The sequence below is a fragment of the Mytilus edulis genome, chromosome 7, assembly GCF_963676685.1.
Source record: "Mytilus edulis chromosome 7, xbMytEdul2.2, whole genome shotgun sequence".
In the NCBI taxonomy this organism is placed as follows: Eukaryota; Metazoa; Mollusca; class Bivalvia; order Mytilida; family Mytilidae; genus Mytilus; species Mytilus edulis.
In genome coordinates, this window is record NC_092350.1 from 18,170,001 (window position 1) to 18,194,890 (window position 24,890).

General features: G+C 30.7%; 1 protein-coding gene across 1 annotated transcript; it reads left to right on the forward strand.

The window, feature by feature from the left end:
• The first annotated feature begins 136 nt into the window (after nt 1-136).
• On the forward strand, nt 137-24,301 carry LOC139480903 (uncharacterized). The gene is made up of 6 exons (XM_071263845.1): nt 137-456; nt 14,280-14,393; nt 20,464-20,547; nt 21,628-21,771; nt 22,075-22,164; nt 23,607-24,301. The coding sequence occupies exons 2-6, from the start codon at nt 14,299-14,301 to the stop codon at nt 23,761-23,763; spliced, it is 570 nt and encodes a 189-aa protein (XP_071119946.1). The 5' UTR covers nt 137-456; nt 14,280-14,298; the 3' UTR covers nt 23,764-24,301.
• The last annotated feature ends 589 nt before the right edge of the window (nt 24,302-24,890 follow it).

Below are 24,890 nucleotides of genomic sequence, written 5' to 3' on the forward strand. Positions count from 1 at the left end.
GCTCCTATTTAATTTGGATGCGATTGGTTTTCAAAGATTCAATATACTGCCATAAAATCTAACTCGTGTCACGTGGTGTCAATGGATACTTAATTATGAAAGGCCAATTTAAATAAACCGACAAAGAGTATAACTTAAACATCGAATCTTGCTTGGATACGAAAACATTTAAATATTACAACAATAATAACTCAACAGATGGACTTACATTTCCGTTTACGTAGATCTGTATATTAATAAATTCATTACAAAAGTAAATACAAGTGCTTGTAATTTCACTTTGGACGAAGCTAAATAAGCGGAAGCATTAAAAGGCGGGAAACGTTCGGAACCCACGTTTTTTTCAAAGGTGTTATAAAGTTGCAAACTATTTAAGAAACAACACTTTTAACAAAATTACTGACGACAAAAGACTTTTTGGGAATTTCTACTTCAAGAACTAATTTAACTAATAAGGTATGTATATAGTTTTGTTAAACATTGTTAAAGATATTATATTATTTAGATGATTAGCAATAAATATGAGCACGAACATAAAGTATTAACGTTTAAAGCAAAATAGTTTTTAGTTGTAAACAGATGGATGTATTTCAGCAAAAGAATTTCCGACAAACACAAATGACTTTTTTTTGTATAATCACTGATTTAAGAAATAAATATTCTATTACAATTATATATTATTAAAAACTACAACATTACTCGACTCTTTTAACCAATGTCACATGACAAATGTCTACTTAGTATCATATGTAGATGGAGAGTACGAGGAAAGCAGTCATAATTGATGTCATATTATAAGAAAAAAGGAAAAAGAAATAACAAAATAGCTTATAAACTCTTAGAATGTTTATTTTTTCTACATTTGAAAATGCCTGTACCAAGTCAGGAATATGACAGTTGTTGTCTATTCGTTTTTTTATGTGTTTGGTTATTTGATTTTGCCATGTGATTAGGGACTTTCCGATTTGATTTTCCTCTGAGTTCAGTATTTTTGTGATTTTACCTTTTATCTAACATTCTTATAGCCCAGTAAATAAAATTATTGACATACATACTTTGAAATCAATGTGTTGCTTTAAACTTTTACGCTATTTTTTTTGCTAGTAGTGTTTAATGATTAAATGAAAACAGGAAAGTAACAGTCAGTTTCTTTGGATACCAAATTTTCAGTCGATGTATTTTAAAACGCTTTTACGTTATCTGGATAAAGAAGCTTATTGGTTTTGTACTCTTGACTTTGTGTGTGCTGGTTCGCAATTTTGAAGGTTCAAATTAACAAAACATATTGTATATTAATATCAGTATCATTTGTTTCATAATTGAAGTGGATAACAAATACAATATTTGCAGAACTAACGTACAGATTGTTGACCTTCTCATATAACACATTAGTAATCTAAATCTGTTGCATATAAGCAATTTTGTTACTGATAAAGATACAAAAATGTTTATCCAATGAAGCGCTATAAATTCATAATCAAAATTTTATTACAAAACAAGATCAGTCACCTTATCTAAAAAACAAAGGCATACAAAATTTCTATATAATACATGTATGTGTTTATTATATGTATAATAAATCTTTGCTTAATTGTTTATCAAATTGTCAAAACTATGAATTCATGAGGCCATCAATCTAGGCCTGTATTACTAGTATACAATTCTAGAATGACGACCATCAGCACATTTGCAACGTATCGTCAAAAGAGTTTTTATATCAACACATAATGTTTTTAAGTGTAACAAACATTTTGTAAGAGTTTGATGTCTGGATATACATTTTGCAGTGGAAATTAAATTAAATGCGATCGTTTATCGAAACACGTTGTCAGAGGAGCATATGAGCTTAAAGATATGTTTTTATTCAATTGTTTAAATTTAAGTAGTAAAATTAGATAATACACGACAGATAATGGTAGTGAATAGTTTTGGTCGTCATTCACGTGTTTGAATGCCTGTAACACGACGGTCAATGTCTTCTTTTTTTTTTTAGTATTGCACTTTTTTGTTGCTTAACCTTACGTTTATGATAATTGTGTTATTTCTTATTTTCCGACTTGATACAAGTCTGTCTAATTTTTCAAGCTAATATGATATTGTATAACTCGTTAAATTATTATGCTATCACAAGTATTTTCTCCTCATGTGCATGCTTGTTCTATACAATTGTAGTTTTGAAGTTAATCGATATACAAATTGTCACGTTTTGGATTGCACTGTTATGTATCCCATTTGTGTTCTTTACAACACATTTTCTTACAAACGACCGTAGGCAGCAAACCATTTTTCATTTTTTGTTCTTAAACAGAACCGAAGCCAAAGCTGGAGGCAAACAAATCAAAACATTTTTGTTGCCATTGATTACTAGTAGCCTTTTTCAAATATTAACGCATCAATGTTCAAACGAAGATTATTCCTGTTATCTTCTATGTGTCATGTAAAGGATTGTTTGTTTCTCTTAAACAAATTAACTTATTAACGTAAAGCTATGCATAGTTTACACATGCTGAAATTATACATTAATTATATACATTATTGAAAAAAAACAAGGTGCGCGCGAGCGTTGTACATTGGTAATTCAAAAGAATCAAATTTTAATGAAGATAACTCAAAATGACGCCTATCCAACAATAACATATAACAAACAAACAAAAACGACATCTACGGCTCAGAATAAATTTGGAATTTTGTGGAATAATGTTAAACAATTTGTTTGGAAGTTTGCTAAATAGTATCAATGATAAGATCACACATTGGAGGAAACCAACAAATTGGACAGATATGTTACTGATTATAAGACATTAAAATGTAAAGTATAACAAATCATGTTATATTAGTTGTACAAAATGTAAATTAGCCAGTATTAGATCATCATTATAATGCATTTAAGGAAGATAATTTAGAAATTTCAATCTTTTACAATTACAAAGGTGTATTTAAGAAGGCGTCGTTTTAATCGTTTGCCTCCTACAGAATTAAGTAGAAAAGATGTGTCTTTTATTCTAATTCGATTGAAGCAATAATTAGAAATACCAATTTACAAATGTATGACTTAATTGCGTCATAATTCACAAAAGTCATGCATCTTCGAAATAGAGAAGTTTAAGATGATTGATGAAATTGATCAAAATTCGTCAACAATATTCATTTTGATTCACTGCTTTGCAGCAAACTCATCATTTACGTTTCTCCTTTTCTGTAACGAGGTTGTAAAGTAAGTGGAAACAAATACAAACTAATGATAAACAAGAGTTTAAACGTTATAAATGGTCCTACATACACCACGTAACCCATAAAAAGTTAAAGATATGAATGAAGAAAATACGTAGTAGAAATGATTTTCTAACTAAAGGATGCAAGTTGAAAAGTGTATATAAAATATTGTCTCTTTTCGGCATTTATTTCATTGTCATTGTAGTTCTTAGTGCTTAGAACAAGTATGTACGTTGCCAATGAAATAGCAAATAAATTCATCATAGATACAAGGATTGAAATTTTCTATTTGCGTCAGACGCACGTTTTATCTACAAAAGACTCGAATAAAAAAAGTTATAAAGGTCAAAGAAAGATCGAAGGTGATGAGCATTGAGTACCAAAAATTCCTTAAAGCGATTACACAACAGCTTCAAAAATAAAAACCTGGTGGTAATTTTTGCTTCTTCTTTGGTGTATGCGAAGGATAAAAGAACCCATACTCGATATTGAAAGCTAAAAATAGACATATGAATTACTTAATATATAGATGGGTATAAGCGAAAACAAATATTATTCATAGAAATGTGGCAAATTCAAAGTTTCTTGTTGTGACTAACGGATCTTCTAATTTCATTCAAATCCACATTTCAGGGAATATGTGTTATAGTGGTCATATGTCGCCTTGTATTAGAGATATAGTGTATGTTATGCCCAATTTCAATAGTTAGAGAATTGTGATTGCTGTTTCTTTGCCAAGTGCTGGGCATAAACTGTACTTGAAGTGTTCAAATTTTTTAATTTGACGCAGGTAAAAAGGGCATATGTCTTTCGACAAATTGGTACCTTGTGAGACAGCACAATCAAGTCCAACCCATGGTATTGGCTTGTTTATGCTGGGTTTATTTGTTTATTTAAAAATTTTCGCCAATATGGTGGGTTTTTTTTACCATTGGACATGAAGCATCTATCACTCAATCAATCAATTCCCAAGCTCACGAGTTTGTCTTTCTTAAATCGAATGCGTGTATATATTTTCTTAATAATTGCAGGAGTATTTTCATAGTATTTACACTTATCAAATTCGGTTTAACGAAATTAGACAGATCAGACATGTATGGAAAGGGATATTCATGTAAAGCTGATATATATAGAAGTAAATTAGCCATATTGTATGATTCTTAGAAATGTCATTCATTCCATTTATTTATTCCTATTAACTGTCATAAAGACTTTATCTTCTTATGATTGCTACCTGATCATAATAAGCTTTAATAAAAAAAGAACTATAGAAAACTTACGACAGGATATCTATATAATTTGTATGAATTGAATTTCTCTCTTTTTTTAATTTTTTTCTATGCTTAACCCGTCTATATCTGCTAAATATATGTGTTGTCTTTCAGTCTGTACACAGACTGTTAAAATTTGTACGGAGGAATAGTTGTTGTTATACTGATTGTCGAAATGTTCGTCTGTATTTAGATCTTTTAATGAGTGTTTGCTGTGATAGTACTGTGATGGTCTTACGTTTACTCTTGTAACTTCTTTTATTAAGTATAAATAGCCTCCATTTATCGTTATTTATTTCAAAGTGATGTATCATTACTTAAAGCCCCCCTTTCCCCAGTAGAGAAATTATTGAAATCTAATTTTTCTTTAACCATAATCAAAGGGTAAATATGAATACATGTTGAAGACAATCGAATTGCAATTTCTACAACCAACAAATGTTCAATGACAGACACGCTGTAATTAAGATTATAACATAATGTATCCCTATTTTTAACAACTTTACCTATCGGTATTATGTCTTTTTGTATTGCTCGCACATTGTTGTCAAATATAATCGAGTGTTATGCAAATGTCATACAAGTGAGAGATTTAGGTAGCTTATTAAAGTATTTTAATCAATGTCAAGTACCAAGTCAGGAATATGACAGTTGTTGTCGATTCGTTTGATGTGTTTGAGCTTTTGATTTTGCCATTTGATTAAGAACTTTTCATTTTGAATTTTCCTGGGAGTTCAGTACTTTTGTTATTTTACTACAGCTACATATGTACGTCATATAATCGAATGTTACAACTATAACATGAAGTACAAAATTATGATAAAAGTTATGAAAAGCAAAATCAGCTTTATTTTAATGCCTACGTATGCATTTTTCTCTTAATTGATAATTGAATGGTTCATACTTTGTTTAAACATATAAAGAAAGGAAACCAACAGAATCTATTAATGAACTGAAGTAAATATTTCCTAAAATAATCAATCAGTAGATTAGAAAAGAAACCTGCTTTTAGTGAGACTTACGTTGGTACTTTTTATTGTTCCTACGGCAAGACAAGGACTTCATTATTAAATTTGACATTTAACACTTGACGAGACCGTGGCAAAACATGACAATGTGAACCAATTTAAGCCAAACAATATTGAGTGAAGAATAATTACACGGAATTTGTCTCAAAGATAATCTCGTTATGATAGACTATTAGATTTAACATTGAAAAACAACACTATATATTATACAAAAGAACTTCTGAAGACTGTTCGTTCTTTTGTTTTATCTTCTACTTTATTATCTTATATAATCGGTTTTGAATTCATACTTCAACATTATTTTGCAGGACTTCCTCAAACGTTGAAGACAGATTTTAAAATGCCTTAAATGTAAATACGCGTATGAGGCGAGTGTCAGAATTGGGGAACCAACACGGTAAACAAAATTAAATATGCATGGTACCTCGGTGCTTTTCAAAAAAAAATTAGATTTTGTTATTTGATCATCACTGATGGTTCTTTTGTATTCGAAACTACAAAATATGCATCTTGCGGGACCATTTAAGCCTGAAATCTATGATAAGTTTATCTAGAGTAATATGAGATACCGATTTAATATCATTTGATGCACCAGTCGTGACCAAAACTAATTACTATAAAACTGGTTGATGTCATCTATTTTTGTTTTCCTAATTTTAATGCAAAACAATTTTGCGCCATGGCCAATTTTGTACATCGACCGATAACGGCTTTAAAAGTATAATGATTTGCTTTCTATTTCTTTTCCCTTTTGTTGGAAAGGAGGGGGTATTTTCGCATTTTTTCGTTAATTAAAATTAATCTCCGCCCGAAATGTCAATCTTTTCATTGTTATAATTCGAAACATATATTTGTGTATAATTGATTTTTTATAGTGATTAAGATTATATTACAATGTTCACTGCTGTTCACCGTTTTGGTGTTTTTTTTTGTTGTTGTCATATTTGCCTATTATATGTGTTTATTTTGCTCACACATTCTTATCATACAGGTTCACTTAACCATTTTCGACATTTAGAAATGTCTGTACCAAGTATGACAATTGTTTTCCATTCGTTAGATGGGTTGACATTACCATTTTATAAATGACTTCCGTTTTGAATTTCCCTTGGTGCACAGTTTTTTTGTTAGTTTACTTTTTGTATCATTGGGTTGTTACCTTTGGATGTAATGGTGTAGGCTCGATAAAGCCCTAAAAGAGCTTAAATTTTAAGTTCAAATTTATTTACCAATATCACATTGAATAAACAAAACACAATTACTAGATAGAAAAATTTTCTTTTTGTTGAAAATTTATGTACTTTCCGTTCTATTCATGAACGCTACAAATAGCGCTCATTCAATGAAAATAGTTAAAATGAATTACACAAAACAAAGATCGCACTCGTCGACAAAAGGGTTCCCTTGATATGATGTCTGTTATGACATTATACATATCTGACCTGAATATTTAAATTGTCAACTGCTGCCTATGTTTTCTAGGACGAAATTTTGTTGACATCCAGACGATTTTGTCAAATTTTGCAAAACAAATGTATTTTTGACACATTAGAGATATAAAAATCAATGCTGTAAAATTACCCTTTGACAAAATAGTACTATTTGAATTTCTGACACGTCTTTTCATTAATTTAAAATATTTCTATCTTGAAACATTGAACATGCAAAACCAGGCCAAATATGACCTCTACCGAACTCACTCCTTTTAGGTTTTTTACCAATGGAGTTATTTTTAAATCGAAGAGGTGAAAACGAAGCAGTTTTGCGCAGAATATAAGAATCCGAAACTAGAATAGTTTGAACAGAAAAAAGAAAAATCACAAAAATACTGAACTCCGTGGAAAATTCAATCGTAAAGTTCCAAATCAAATGACAAAATCAAATGACAAAACACATCAAACAAATGAACAACAACTGTCATATTCCTGACTTGGTACAGGCATTTACAAATGTGGAAGAGATATGTCTATCCTCTATAGTCTCCCTTTCAGACGTTCTATCTGCTAAGTCATAGTTGTAACAAACCGATTTGTAGCCAGCTTAATTGGTTTTTACGTCATAATCTAAATGGAATAAAAAAGATAAATATGGCTTACAATATTATTCAATTAAATATTGATACAAGTGATAATTATCGCAATGGTAATATGTTTATTTGTATATTTGTTATTTAACGCTATGAGGGTTGATCTAAAGTTCATTTATCTAGACGACTAGGCTTATATGTAAAAGGAGGTAGGTACCTATGTTATATTTATTACTATTATATATTATGAAATTTCGATCTGCTTAAAAACCGTATAATTGTCACTATTTAACGAAAAGCGATGTTAACATTCGCTGTAGCAATTTGACCTCCCTTTTTAGATTGATACATTAAAATTTAAGTAATGACATTTCATAGTGCATAAACTATATCGTAAACTATAGCAGTATAATGATTCAGTATAGACGTTACAAATAAGAGAACAACGAAGCATGTTACTGTATTATCGCCTGATTTCTTAACATCAACCCCATATTCGGCATTTCATGAAATCATTGGACTGCTTGTGCTATTATAAATGACGGGTGTATAGTATACCGTATAATGAAATGCATTGTACTTGAATTCAGTTTACCTCCGTTTACTCATTATGATCCTAACTGAATACGACCACATGGATCACTTTGGGATACAAATGCCCTTTCAGACAATATAAGCTCAGTTCTAGTTTTGTAAGATCGTATTGGCCTTTAGTATTTTAAAAAATGTTCTCTATTTTATTGTGCTATTTCTTGTTTGATCAACTACTCCCATTTTTTTTTAATACGTTCTTATATAAACCTCTGAATAGTTAACAGTCTTACAATTGGATACGCCAGACGCGCATTTCGTCTACATAAGACTCATCAGTGACGCTCAGATCAAAACAGTTTGATAGCCAAACCAAGTACAAAGTTGGAGGGCATTTAGGATTAAAAAAAATCAAAAAGTTGTGCCAAATACGGCTAAGTTAATCTTTGCCTGGAATAAGAAAATCCTTAATATTTCGAATAATTTATATCGTAAATTTGAATTTGCTAACTAATAGGCTAGTACCTATTTGGTTAGAAATTGTAAGCGTAAAATCTGCTCCTAAAAGTCAATATAATTCACAGGAGCATGCTTCAATCATAATGTGGTAAACTTTGGTCAGAGAGGAACTGACTGAATTCCACAATTCACAATAGAATTAACATACCTTCTCCAACGATTATAAAGTTTAAAGAGAGAGAGAGAAAAAAAACATTTTCAAGGAAGCATTTAAACCTGTAGTTTAAAGAAAAACAGATCAGAAGAAGACAGGCAACACCATAACCAAAATATAACAGACAACACCGTGACCAGAAGAAAATAAACAGTAACATGACTGAAAGGAAACCTACAACACTATGATAAGAAAAGAACAGAACATACCATGACCCGAAGAAAATAAAAACACACCATGCCCTGGATAAAACAGACGATCAGACAAACAACAGTTCATCAAACACTTAACATAAAAATAAATATAGATCAACAAAAAACTCCACCAGAAGCCTTGAATGGGTTCCAAGACGATAAAATCAGGATGATAATCGTCCAAATACACTGTAAATGAATTTTATAACAAACGAATGCCTGTTCTCAACACTATCATTTTTATTTGACGAAAAGCACAAAGGGAAAGCAACAACCACTGACGAGAATATGAAAAATGAAATATGAAAAAGTACTTTATTCAATAAGGTCTGTTTTAGCTAGATAAATACATTACTACTTATACCCATAAAAACCATATTATATCAGATATGTCGGATCAAAGAAAAAAATCAAATACTGAATGCATGATTAGAATATGATTAAGAATTCTTTACATTCAAAATAAAACTCATCATAAATGGTTCACAAGAAAACTTATTTAATGCAAACTCTATTGTATGTAAATATTTTTAAAACAAAAAAAAGAGAATATCAAAGAGAGTTGTATGATGTTTTATGTTTAAATCAAGCGATTCAATATTTTTTTAATAAACATGATTTGAAAGGTAAAGAAGAACAATACAACTATAAACTTTGATATAGTTATTTAAAATGTTTCAGAACAATGTTTAAAATTTGCCTGCTTTATTATCGACTTTACATGTACAATAATAAAAAAAAAACATTATGTGATAAATTCTTTCAAGTTGAAAGTTCGGTTATGCAATAAAGCATGCCGTCGTGTAATAGAATTTTGATTTGAACAAACTGAGCTCTTCTAATATAAGATTGTTTTCAATAATACAGTGATTCTAAGATCAGAGTTAAACTTCAGAAGGTCTCCAAAAAACACTCACTAAGTGGGTAGGAACAGACTACTGATGTAGAACGGCTTTAAACGTCAAATAGATATCCTGTTTTAAAATTTTCAGTGTTATGTAGATTTGATATATACAGTGATTAAACGTAAAGCTATGTATACGTCAAGAAGACGAAATCCATCTACAATCATAATCAATGGGACATCGAATATTAATCAAACAGTCTACAGAGAAAGACCTATGTCTAAGCGAAATGTCCAAGTGAAACACAAAAATGTATAACACTAAACAGAGACTGATAGTATCAGCAACGACTTCTTTTCAAAACATCTTTCAAACTTAAAATAATAACTTAAAAAATCACTGACCAGGTTCCTTACTAGGTGCATGCACATAAGCCTGTTAGATAGGTGTATCGAGTTTATCCATATCATAACCCTCCCCTTTCAACAATGATCATTTGTCGTATTGGTTTTTTTTTTGTTGTTTTTTTTTGGGGGGGGGGGGTCTTTATACTTCTTCGACTTGTGGTTTTAATCGTGATCTAATATTCTGACAGATATTGTATGTTTTCAAATCCATTTTTTTTTTAAATTTAAAATGTTTAAACATTATTAACTACAAACAAACAATGCAAATTAATGATCATGGTGTTGCTCTTCAACTTCTAGTTTTTGATTGCCTCCCAACTATCACTAGTTTTATTTTATCTTTTTCGAAATATTAATATTTTTCATTTATATTATTGGAATTATATTTACCTCTTTAATGCATAGTCATACACTCAAGTGGAGCTTTGGGAGATTTTCATGTTCCTTAGAATCATTAGTGATATTTTCCTCACATCGCTTTAAATTTATTCAAAATCAAATAATATAGTCTCACATTAAATAAATAGTTGACGTATTGAAAAGTATACGTTACCACCTCAGAACAAATAAACTATTTAGTTGTAGCCGTGAGAAATGCAAGTTTTCACTGAAAAGAAATTCATTTCTTTAGAAACATGCAAATAACAAATTTCTAAGAAATTACCCTGCTACGTGATGTAGAAATAAGCCACTCCATATACTGAATAAATCTACTTTACCTCATTAAATATTCAAGATAATCCTCAACTATTACCTTTTGTTTAAAACTTTTAAGATAAAAACAGTTTTCTTCAGTTTTTATACTGCAATGGATAAATATCATTCACTGTAATGTCAAATAAATGTACAGATTTTGATATTATTCACACTTAACTGAACAGCAATTAAAATAACGGTTAATTAAGGACATTTATTCAAACGATATGTAAAATCAAATGTTCTCAGAGTTTATTGAAATCATCAAAACTACAAGCATATATATTACATCGACGACTTCATTTTATTTTAATGCAAATATGCATCTGAAGTTATGTCATCTTGAATGGAAATAGTACGAGAAATCGAATACCAAAACAAAACTCAACTCAATAAGCTTTCATATATTTTAATTGTTTTTTAAAATGTATTTGAAACTCCGATTATTATGCATGTTCCAAAGTCCTACAATTCTTTGGTTTATAGTGCATGAGAATAATAGAACGAAAAACAGCTGCATAAACAACTTTATAATACTGTATTAAACAACAATTCAAAATCTATATGTTAAGTCTTATTTCATTGGCCAGCGTCATAGCAACCAAAACGTTTATGTATGTAAAACCGTTTTCATGTTTTTGGTTAGCAAGAGGGTTGATCGCTTACAAACATGTTTAACCCTACAGATGAGCTTTCCTGTTAAAGATAAATCAGTAAATTCGCTAAGCATGAAAGGTAGAAGTGCTATTTTCATTTGTGTATACTTGAATGACATCTGAAATGATTCCCAAAAATTGTCTTCATTTAAATCAAGGGCTGTCTGTTTATAGTAAATCATTTAAAACATTGAACTTTGTTTATATGCAATGAATTTGAATAGCTCTTTGTATCTATGTCTATATAAGTGCATAGAAACTCATCTACAAACATTCGCGTAAAAAGGAGATGTGTTGTCAATGCAAATAAAACAGCAACTGAATTCCGGACTTCTGATTTGGGGAGAGGTACAGAGGCATATGATGTAAACAAGTTTGTAAGCGTTCGGTCCCTCACCTGAAACAGTTGTCTACTTAGTAGCACAACAAAAAATAAACTCACAAAATATTGTACTACAAGGAAAATTAAAAAAACGGAAAGTCCCTAATCAAAAGGCAAATCAAAAGCTCAAACACATCATACGAATGAACAACAAATGTCATAAAAAGCTTTATCACGATTATTTGTTTTGTATGAATGACAAATATTACTTCATTCAGTTTAATTTGAAGGAAGTTTTTACTGTTGGTCATAGTTTTGTCTAGAATTGATCAATTAATGATTAATGATTATCTGCCTTGTATCGTCTTACGTTCTTTAAACTCAAACATATTTTCGATCTGCACAAACAAAATTTACTCCTGTAGTCAGTTTTTGTCTTAATCTCGAAAGTGTTCAATAATGATATTATTTCCAATTAACTTTAAATCCTAACATCATGCCCACATCCATAGTTTCACGAATTAATTTGATTTCGTGTTTTATTTTATGCCTACATTCAAATTTTCCCAGTTTGACCTTTGTGTTTTATAATGTGACGTTTATTTCTTTTAGGATTATATTATCGGACTATCAAAATAATTTAAACAATATTATAAAGAATATATATAGATCAAAGGTCTTTATGGAAACTGTCATATTTGTTTCTAAGTTTTACAAACTATTACGTTTACTCTTTGTAACAAAAATTAACACAAAAGACCTCTAAAACAACAGAATATTTACTATTCTGGTACCAATTACATCCTTATCATCATAAAATAACAATTAAAGCAGACTACTTGATTCAATTTTACGACAATCATTAGCAGAACGTTTTACGTTTATAACGGACGACAATTATTGAGTTGTCAATTTTGCTGTTAACTTTTGAGTTCATCATTGCAATCAACGTCTACTGCAAGCATAAATTGAATTTAAACAAGCACAACACACGATTTTATCATCACCTGTATCGCGGAAACGTGCGGAAAATTAAAATTTGATTAGGAATTTGTAGTAATAAAAAAGACAGTTAACATTGTAATTGCAACGCTAAATAATTAAAAGATTTTTTTATCTTTGGTTTTATTATTACAGACTGGAAATCAAACAACAAAGTATGTAGTTTATCGACGTAAAAAGTCCTACTATACGTAAACCCAAATGACAAAGATTTTTTATTGTTTTTTACGAGGTTCCCTCAGATATTGAGGGCATTATGTCCTGAATATTGAGTTAACTATTTCTGTTTGACCTAAAAGTGTTATGCAGTATATGTTTAAAATAGGAGTACAATATTGTATTGAAAAGGAGTTATGTAGGAATTAATAGGGCTTTCTCTTATATGTGTGACAAGTCAAATGAGTCAATAAGATGACGAACCCCTTCTCTCACTATTTTAAAACAAGGAAGTGCAAAATAATTAACTTTACAATATATTTCAATTAGGTTCAGATCCAACATATATGCATTGTTTAAAGATGTTCATGAAAATAAATAAGATGAAAATAAATTTCAATTAAAGATCATTACATCTTTTTGTTGCAATTAATGAGGAAACTATTGTTCGCAGTTTATTCAAAGGGAATACAAGTACTAAAAAATCATGAAGCAATGAAAATTATTCTGATCAACACAAGATTTTAAACATTATGAACATATGCTGTACCTCGATAAGGCATAGGCATATCGTACGAACTTAACTGAAAAGTTTTCTTTCATCCAACGGTTTTCTAAGTCCTGTTCTGACCAAACTGGGATAACTGTTCCAAAAAGGTCTGGTGCGTCAGGAATGTTTGTGATAAAGTGGACCTGACTTCCATGTGCCACGGTTTTGCCATTTGATCCCCTGTGTGCCTGGTTTGATTGTTTTACCTCCAAAACGTTTGTTTCTTATATGCCTGATTTCAGTTTGGACTCTTAAGTGTGTCTGGTTTAGTTTTGGCCTCTTAGACGTTTAATCTCAAGTGTGTTGTGTCACGGTTATTTGCGTCATAATTGTTTGGTCCCTAGCGTGTCTGATTCATGGTTTTCTCGTTTCGTAGTCATTGAAATCGGGTTAATACATTTATTTAAATAAAAATATATTTTATGGTTTACCCTTCAAGGAAAAAGAGTATTAAATTCGGTTTTACTCGAAAAGACAATTGTGTTATACTGATAAATCTTTCAAACATGGCTTTAAAAAATCACTTAGCGCTAAACAGCATACAAAACGTCTTTAGTCCATAATAGTGTAATCATAAACAAATGACGTTTACTCCCTATACCTTGTTATTCGTTTGTCATAATTGTAATATAATCACATCAATGCACTATCTTTCCTGAAATTGAGCGACGTAACTTAAATATAGTTTTGATATCTTGTATATTTTTAGAAATTACAGTTTGTTGGATATGGTTGAAACTTACATGTGGTTATTAATAACAGCTATTTTATTTCTGACGACCTCGGCAGCAGTCGAAGACGACGTTTCAAACCGAGGAAAACAGTATGTATAAAACCATTTATTCTCTCTATTTAACAATGAAAGTTAACCATGACCCAATTCTTGTATTTGAGACACATTTAATTCATCTGGTAAGCTCAAAGCCATTTATTTAGGTAGCGACACCATCAAAATAGACACGAATTAGTGGTTTAAACGGTTTTATGACAACTAAGCTTGGAATTACGAAACTTAAGCTCAAAAACAGGTACAAAATATATCAACCACTAAGTTGATATGGAACAAAACCTATAGTGCAAATGGCCTTGCATTGACTACGGGAGAGTAATCATGTTAGGGCTATCAGATAGCAGCAATTGCATTCAAGAAGTACTTGTAAATAAAGAATATGTCTCACAAAGTTGATACTATATTCCAGAGCTTGCATTTCCTGTCACCAATTCTTTGATAAATGGTTTAAGCTAACAAGGCAGTTGTTAAGTTAAAATCATTTCTTCGCAAATTTTACGGACAACTTCATGAGTTGGTTGACAGTTATGAAATATCTGTTTCACGGATGACGACGAATATAATAATATGTTCCAATTGTCGTAACCAAAATCCTGTCCTCTTTTTCTCAAATTTAACCTACTAAATTAAGACGTATCTTCAGGTTTGTTCATCACACGAGCTTCACGACTGGTGCCGCATGTCGAGCATGGTCCACTTACCCTTCGCGAGCATCTAAGATCAACATGTTGTGTTTAGTTTTCTGTTGTTTATCTCCCTTCGTTTTTGTTTCGCATTTGAAATGGTACTCTTCAGTTTGTTTTCTATTTCAAATTTGAATATACTTTGACATATTTAGTCTCTCTTTTATACCACCCAGTAGTAGGACACCAAAGAAAAACATATCGAATGTTCGATTTTGTTATGCAGTGATAGAAAATCCATCATTTTGGAACTCCATGATATATGAATACATATCAATTGGTATTGAAGTGACTTATTATAAATCGCGCATTGCATTATATAAATAAAAAGATTTGGTATGAGTGCCAATGAAACAATTCTCCATCCAAGTCACAAGTATAAAACGTTAACAATTATAGGACTTCACCACAGAGAATTAACTGAGCAAAGTTGGCTTTCACCGAACAGCAAGCTAAAATGTATCAAGAGCTCCAACATGTAAAACTATTCAAACAGGAAAACCAACGGTCTAATCAATATAAAAAACCGCATCAACAAATGACAACCACTGAACACAGGCTCCTGTCTTAGAACAGCGGGTTTAAACATTTTAACAGGCGCAAACCTGAATGAATCTGTCTATGATGGCCTGATACAGTAAATGAAATTAACCTCTCTAAAGCTAGGATGAATCAACTTCACAAATAGTACACGATGATCTTGAAGTATAGATTCTGGGTACTGACAGTGTTTATTATCTTTATAACGTGCTATAGAGTTCTTTAATTTGTCTTTGTGAATATTACTTTTACTGTTTAGTCTATTGTTGTTGATATCCATTTGACATGGCTCGGTTCTTAAATTCCGTCATTGTGCTATTTTATGGTAAAAGTTTTATGTTCTTGTTTTTAATTTTTACTAATGTGCTTTTCTAAAGGCCTTTTATATTTCTTAGTTGACATATTTGTTTATTTAGATAGTGCTTTAGAAAATAACACCATGTGGACTGATGTATCCCTTTTTTGACTTTGTTACCTATTATGTCTATTTGCTATGTTCAAACATCGTTGTCAATAGTGAGAAGTTTAAGCTAGCTATAGAACCAGGTTTTAATCCACCATTTTCTACATAAGATCGAGTCTGTACCATATCAGGGAATGACAGTTGTTATCTATTCGTTTGTTGTGTTCTTGATTTTGATTTTGCCATATGATTAGGGATTTTCCATTTATAATTTTCCTTGGAGTTCGGTATTTTTTTATTTCACTTTTTCAAATATTCTAAATATATGAAAGCTTCCCAAGAAAAAGTTGACTCAAATCTTTTAATGTCGTCTTTAGTGTAGCTTTATATGTATTTTGATATCAGACATATGTGCGCTTCGTGATTAAGTGTCATGAATCGATGCATTTCCCTTTTAATACATTATCTTATTCATGTCTACGCGTTTATCCTTGTATGGATTAGCGTTTGAAGGTAGACAAAACCTGCTACGTTTGCCTTGAATTCTTACTTTATCTTAATGGTACTTGACAGCTTATTAGACAATAAAAATATTGTTCGTTAGATGAATCAAGGTTGACATTCGTCATTGCTACCTTTATTAATACTGAAACGTTAGCATCAACCGGACACTTTCATACATTTATAGACTTAATTACTTTTCCATTAATGACTTACAGCAATGAAAGAGTTACTATTGTTGAAGGTATAACAATATATATTGAACGTTAGACAATAACGACACCAACGTGTAACCAATATAACAATTAAGACTACCTGTTCCAGCAGGGCTTTGTTTACAGGATTGGAGGTGTGTAATTCGTATTATTCGACAGATCTTTTATGTCCATTATTTAGAACAATAAAAACAACATAGGGAAGAAATTTAAACAAATGAGGTTATTAGTATAACGTATCCGTGAAATGAGAATACGAAATTCTTTTGCCGGAAAAATATTCGTGCTAGTACCCTTTTTTATCTACTGATTTTCTACTTCTTTTATTTATATTGTTTGATAAATTGAATTTTAAAAGATATTGTTTCATAACAAAATTGGCTTAGTTTTCCAAGCATATGATATAATGGAAAAATGAAATATGAGGATTATATTCAAATAAAAATTATAAAGACTTTGTCAAAAAAGAACACATTATGTCAAATCAATGAGAAAAGTTTAATTTTTGTGGTAGATTTTTCAATTTGTCAAAAAGATCATAAAGTTACTCGAATAATATTAACTATTATAGAAGAATACATTAAAAAGCGATTTGCCAGCTACAACCATGTTGTTGTTGTTTGTTGAGTTTTTTTCTTAATCTAAAACAATATAAAACAAATCGTTTTAGGCAAATTGATCACACTATTTCGATTAGAATACATGACTTGACATTTGTTTTTATTTTTTGAGTAATGGCATCAACTCCAGGATGCCAAATTAATGATTTCTATGTGTCAAAACTCTTTTTTGTGTGTCGGAAACCAGAAGGACGTCTTTATTTGAAAGTTAGCAGTTAAGATGGGCTTCTATGGAGATAACCTTTTGTAAATTAGCTCTTAGGAAGTATACAACTTAAAATCAATGGCTAACTCTTCGTTTTCAATTCTTGATTTAATATTCCAGGGGAAATTGATTCCAAAATTTAGTTAATAACCGAAACACTCCGTCTTGATAGAGATTTTTTAAAATTGATTATTTAAAATCGTATTATGTTCTTTGTTTTAATTTCCCATTTGTATTTTCAAATAACAAAACGGCTATATCAAATTGATTTATGTTTATCAGTTATTAAAGAAACAAGTAAATTGGATATGTTTAGAATAACGTGCTGATTAATTTACCCAAAGGAAAAGTAAACTATCCTTTTTCATAAATTGAACATATATATTGTGCTGAAATCTATATAAATCCAAAATCTTTCATAAAATCGGAAAACATAATTTAAACAATAAATATTGACGAAGTAGTCAATTCATATAGATACAATTTCAAATCTCTAAAAGCTAACTTTCGATACGACAATAGTTTTCTTTTGTTTTTGGTCAATATATGGCCTAATGCGGGGTTCACACATTGCCGATTATTGCTCCCGTTTGAGATTTAAGCTGAAATAAGAACATGAAATACAAATCAAATAATTTCAATTCTTATCAAATTTTAGAACTACGAGTCCAGGGACTTAAAAGACTTTGTCTCTCCTTGTTGAAATTATAAAAGAGATAAATATTAATTAACGTTAAAGATTCTTTAGTATAGCAATTTGGCTTCTCAGTTAATTACAAATCGAATAATACAATAAAAGTCTTCGGAATGATGACTTTGTCGATGTTAACTTGTAGTGTTAACGACTTACAATTGATAATCTCAAACGTCAAAAGCTGACGAGAGGACAACACAGACCGATGTAAATAAGTTATAACTCTTTTTAAGTTAAGGGAAAGTTATTCTGCGTATCAAGGACTTCGATATAAAAGGACGGATAGATACATGGATAGATGACGTCCAGTTTAAATACATATTCAGGACGAAAACATGTTAGAAACACAATATAAATATAAACTTTGATTTTTTTCGTACGATGCGGGATAAAATATTTTGTCTTCAAAATAAAATGTTGTAACTTGCAAATAAGTGACTATCAATACAAGATGAAGTGGTATTCTTTCAAACTATGGACAAATAACCCCTCTTTTTATCATTTGTATGTTAAGAAAACTGTCTGGTTGAATCAAAAATAAATTCGGCATAACTCAAAAATAAAAGAGCTAAGTTAATTGGGAGCATGTAAATAGACCGCGTGATAATCAAATACAAAATTAAAGTTCAGCTTTGATTTTGTCAATTAATAAGAATTGAAAATGCATTTACAACATTACAAACCTTCCATTACAAACCTTCCATTACAAACCTTCCATTACAAACCTTCCATTACAAACCTTCCATTACAAACCTATTACAAACCTTCCATTACAAACCTTCCATTACAAACCTTCCATTACAAACCTTCCATTACAAACCTTCCATTACAAACCTTCCGTTACAAACCTTCCATTACAAACCTAAATGTTCGCTTTTCTGTATAACAGATTGAGCGTCTTGGTATATGTAAATAGACTGTCACTATATATGTTTTCTAATTAGCATAAATTTAAGTCCTGATAAGAAATTAATGTTTCTATCATGACTTAATTAAAATATAACTGTGCAATAACGAACAAACGATGTTAAATGAAGAGAAAAGTCGCAAGGTTTCACGATCTAGTCTATGGAAATTAGACTTTAGCGTGACACTAACCAAGTCCATATGTACCGCCATCTCTTAAAACTTTGGTCTACAGATTAACATCTACATTAGCTTGCTTGATTGCATTCACTTTTATGGCGAGGAATATATTTTGACAAGAGACTTAATTCTTATCGTTTTATGTGTAGTTGTTTTAATTTTTCAACAATTAGTTCTTTATAGGTTAGGGAAAAAACAGCACTTTCCATAACTGATTGTACATCTGAATGATTCATAGACCTTATTTGCATATATGTTATTTATTTTCAAATCTATATAGTGGATTGTTCATAGTAGCAAATCTTTTATTGACAAACATGACGTTAAAAAGTAAAATAACTCAAATCGGAAAGTCCCTTATCAAATAGCTAAAACAAAAGCTCAAACACATCAAACGAATGGAAAACAACTGTCATATTTCTGACTTGGTACAGGAAAGTCCGTATGTAAAAAGTGGTTTTATACTGGTTTAACATTGTTTTTTATGATAGTTTTTCTTCTTTTTGCTGTACAATTTTTTATGCAAAAAATATTGAAATGAACAACATCTTTCTTAAACAAAACAAGTGCATTGCGCATTATGTATGTGTAAGCAAACAATACTTGGACACCAATTAGAATATTTTACAGGTCGTAGATTCCGTTGAATTGATGTTCTTGTAGGTTTCTATACTCGGAATCGATGGCTCTTTCTTCCTGTCAGGAGACTGCCCTCGCAAAAAAAAATATATCATACATTTTCTAGTCTTGGGATCATATATATTAAAATATTTTCTTTTGAAAGACATCCAATTTGTTTCTGATGTATGACATGCCATATTGCCATAACTTTCACATGCTCTAGTGACTAGTTTTCTCGCTTAAGCCCCATTTATGCAGATATCGATAGAACATAAGCCACGTATTCATGTAGCGATCACGACAAAATGTTATCGATACTATGTTATAAAATGTTTCATCTCTTATCATATAATATATGATAAGGAAATTTGGCTACGTGTAAATACGCCGCCAAAACCGGTCGGAACGAGGACGTTCAATCCAATACCTTGTTTAGAGAATGGACGATGCTTGCAAGTGTATGAATAGTGTGCCATTAAACGTTCAGCAAAAAATAAATCAATTAATTAAAGAACCTTTCATTTTATGCTTTCAGACTTATACAGCAGCTAGATGACGTCCGCCATAACTTAAAATCAGTAACAGAGTCTTTAGAAAAACTTTCTGACGTCATTGAAGAGTAAGTTAATATAACGTTATGATTTAATTTTGGGATGTAACGCGTCTTCTGATTGACTGCCAGTGCTTTTTCTATCAGCTCATATACATACTCTCGTCATGTGACCGTGACATAACAAACGGTTTTTTACATGAGTTACTCCGGTTTAAAATGGAATTTTAATTTAGAATTAAATTATAAGGAATGACTGTAACATATTTTCGTCCTATTCGAAATGACAATGTGGTGCACACTTTAGAATAACCCGCTGCGCGGTTTATTCAGTTTGCAACACATTTTTAATGTTTTTTCTTCATAGACAGGAAAATATTACAGTCATTCCTCAGATAAACCAATTCTTTATGAGAACAAAATTTCTCCTGAATTTCATTTTTAGAACGAAAATATCAGTTGAAATAAGTTTATTTCTATATTTTTCTGTTTCTAATTATACCAAAATCAGAAATAAATATTATATTTCATGCCTTATTTGCTTTAATTTCTTTTGTTCAATCAACTATGAGACGAGTTATCAAACTATTTGTGTTAGAAGAGCACTTATAACAATGATTTAAACAGTAACCTTATCACAAATTTCGATCAGAGTTTGTACGGTAGTCTGTGCGGTAGTAATATTTATGACACAGTGTTAGTATGTAAGAATTGTATATTGTATATGCAAATGTGAGCAAATAAAACAGAAGACTTTGTATAGTTCTTGAATACCACATGCAGGAGCTTCAAAACATATGTTGACCTAAATTTATATGTATCTACTATATAGTTTTAATGTGTTTTGCTTTTAATTTATGTTTAGCGATGCCATTGTAATAATTCAAACAAATATTTTCCGTTATGGATATGTTCAATCGGTTTACCATATCCTATACGCAACTCCTTTACATATTCACATCCATATATGTACACTGTTACAAATACCACACTTAAAACGTTTTAAGATGACATGACATACATATCAGTTGACCAAGGGAATTTGATTCAAAACAGTCATTTAATATTTCACTTAGTTGGGAAAACTGCAACCACATTTCAAGTTTTTTCCAGAAGACTGCTGAGATAACAATACATTAATTATTTCAGAGAATGTACTTGGGGAGGCGGAATGTCCGACGAAATGTGTTCAACAGTAGATATCGATGAAATTCAAAGGAGCTTTCAAGTAATAAATGATAGAAATAGTCCAGGAAAAAGATCTGTACCAAGTATGGACCCTTCACTTCGACAGTAAGTTTAAACGGGAATATACATTCAATCATTGAAAAGATTACTAGTACTATGACTATGCCCTTGAAGTTTCCTCATCATGTTTTGTTCATTTTTAGATTTCTACAAGACTTAAGTGCTATTGTGTTTGAAAAATTAAATAACTTGGAAAATCAGGTTAAAATCTTTTTAGATAGTATGTTGCCAACATGGATACTTTTTTTGTGCAAAAACGGGATGTCTAATAGGTAAAAAAAAATACCATAGAAACGGTTACAGCGGTTCATGCCTATCTTGGTATCATCATGTTTTGTTCATTTTTAGATTCCTACAAGACCTTTTAAGAAAGAAAGAGATGATTCAAAGACTAAAACATATCTTGACATATGCTGACAATACAGTCCATGAAGAAAGGTAAATTTATTCAAATGCTAGAAGTAAAATACTAATATGAGTACTATACTTAAGGTTTTTTAACGTGATACATGATTCAGCTTTTAAAATACTATTAGTTAGCTTTGCTCTGTCGCCTAAACTCTGCAAAATTAGCCGCGGAAAGGCAAATACCTAAAAATGAAGTCTTTAGTTTCATAAACGGCGGCTTTAGATCGAAAATGTTTTTATTCTAAAAGACCTCGCAAAGTATAAAAGTCCATACATTATTATTGCTTCTCATGAAACTGGCTTTAAATCTTGATGAATATGTTTACTTGTAGAATGTCTGTCTGGTTGCATCATATATTGTCCAGTTCACATCCTTTCTTATGTCTTTCTACTGTGGTTTACACTATTCTGTGGAAAAACCTATTGTATTTGTTCTGATTAATTTTTTTTATTCCGCCAAAAGAGTAGGTCTGGTAACAGCCGATTTTGGCCTTAAATTTCAATTTCATCTGACGAAAGATTTTTGACACTTTTTAAACACTTTAGTGTCTATTTCGGTTGATTCAATAAGTTTATGGAAAGATATTAACTGCTTAACTCATTAAAAACGCTCCGATTCCAGCTTAATTTTTTTTTTTAATCTATCAAATATGCCCAAAAATGTCAATTTCCAGATGTTTTTTTGTCAAAAATGAAAGTGGCCGCATCCGTGTTAAACCTCAACCTTTATATATGTTATGTGTTATCATCAAAAACAACTTACATTTCAATATTTAGAATGAACACGAATGCGGCCACTTTCATTTCAGACCGTCTAAAATTTAACTAAAATGCTAAAATTGTGAAGATTTCAGTAATTTAGCATGACTTATTGATGCTAGTACCCGATATATGTGCATTGTATTGTCAAAAACAGCCCATATGTATGCAGCAGAAGCATTCTTCTTTCCAATAAATAACTAAAAGTATACATTTTAACAATTTTGAAAAATGCTATATTTTGGGGCCAAAAAGGGGTCTTACTGTACCTACTCCTTTGTAACGTGCCTTGTTTTGTGGTTACCCAAGATGTCGCTTAAACTTATTGCATATGATATCAAACAGTCATTGCGCTTTTGAGACTGGCCCTGTTTAGTCGAAGACTTTTTATTGTAAGAGTGTTCTCCTCAAACACTGTTTTCATGTATGAGATATCCTTCGTAACAGTAAAGGAAAGCGACAAATCTATTTTACCAAATTGCTCGCTATTCGCTATATCCTTAGGATTTTTTGTCCAATTTTGACGGAAGCGATACGAAGACTCCATATAAGAGTTGTTTCCCCTAATGCATTTGAATACGTGATATACATTTGTAACTGATTAACCATAAGTGAGGAGACCTAAGGTCCAAAAAAATAAAACATTTTTGTTTGTTAATTTTCATTTAATTTTACTTTAATTTTATGTAACGTGTAACGTCTTTTATTTACAGGAAGAAGAGTTGCCAGTTAAATCTCGGGTTCCACTGCCAGACACAAGAGTACTCCGCCATTGCTGACATGTTTAACTTCCTAGGGAGTGGAAGAAGCCCAGGGAAGAGAAGACGACGATCTATTCAACAGATTCTGAAAACAAAAGAAACATTATAAGCACAATGTGTATCAGCGATTTCAAATTTTCTTTTAATTAAATCACCTTACATTTATTTTGAATGTCAATAGTTTGATGCATGATACGGCAGGAAATTCCTCTTTAGGACAGAACAGAATGTTAAAAACAAATATTGTTTTTTTGTTAGAAGAACATTATGTTTTATAGCAATGTTCAATTTAGTAGTCTGAACACGAGTACGAGCACATAATTCTTTTATGCAGAGTTACGTGTTTTCAAATTTATCCATCTCAATAGTACAAGTTTCAATAAATACACAAAAAAATGTGTTGTGGTATTTTGTCTAGATTAATCGTTTTGAATACTTAACAAGAATTTTACAAGTGTAAATTTTTATTCCATTCCATAACTTACGCTGTAACTTTTACTTCTGATTTGTTTGTTTGTAATATTGTGTTATATTGTAGATTAATATTTTCTAGTATAATGCAATTTGTTATTTAATATTTATATTTGTATTTTGTGCAATATTCTTTGAAATTGTTCTCATTCGCAATAAAGTTTTAAATTTTCACATTTATGCATAAAACATCTGTATCTGATATAATTAAAAGAAAAGAACAATGCTGTTAAAGAGGACTTGTCTCAGAATCGACTGTTATCCTTTTTGTTTGTTCCCGAGTTGTCGTCTACGAAAATTGCAATGCATACTTAGATGTCTGTTCTTTGGTCGGGTTGTTGCCTCTTTGACACATTCCCCATTTCCAATCTCAATTTTATACATCATAAGGCCAAACTTAAAAATATTTTGGTTTGCCCAAACTTTACCTAAAGCTTGAGACAGTGAGTAGGTAGGTAGGTAGGTAGGTATTTTTTTCTTTTTTTTTTTAAAAGAAAGAAATTGAAGTATCGGATGTTTATTTGTCTTCATGCCTATCTGATTAAAAAAAACTTCTTCAAATCAGGACAATAAAAGATTTTGAGTAGGCAGCTTTTTTCTGGGTAGGTAGGGTTAGGGCAAGCGGCAAACCTATTCTTTTTTATGGCCTAAAGATGAGAAAATATAATGATAAATGTGTCATGTAGACGGCAACCAATAGATTTACATAAACCAAACATCTAAACATCTAGAGTTCAAAATATCACCCAACTCTAGAAAGGTTGT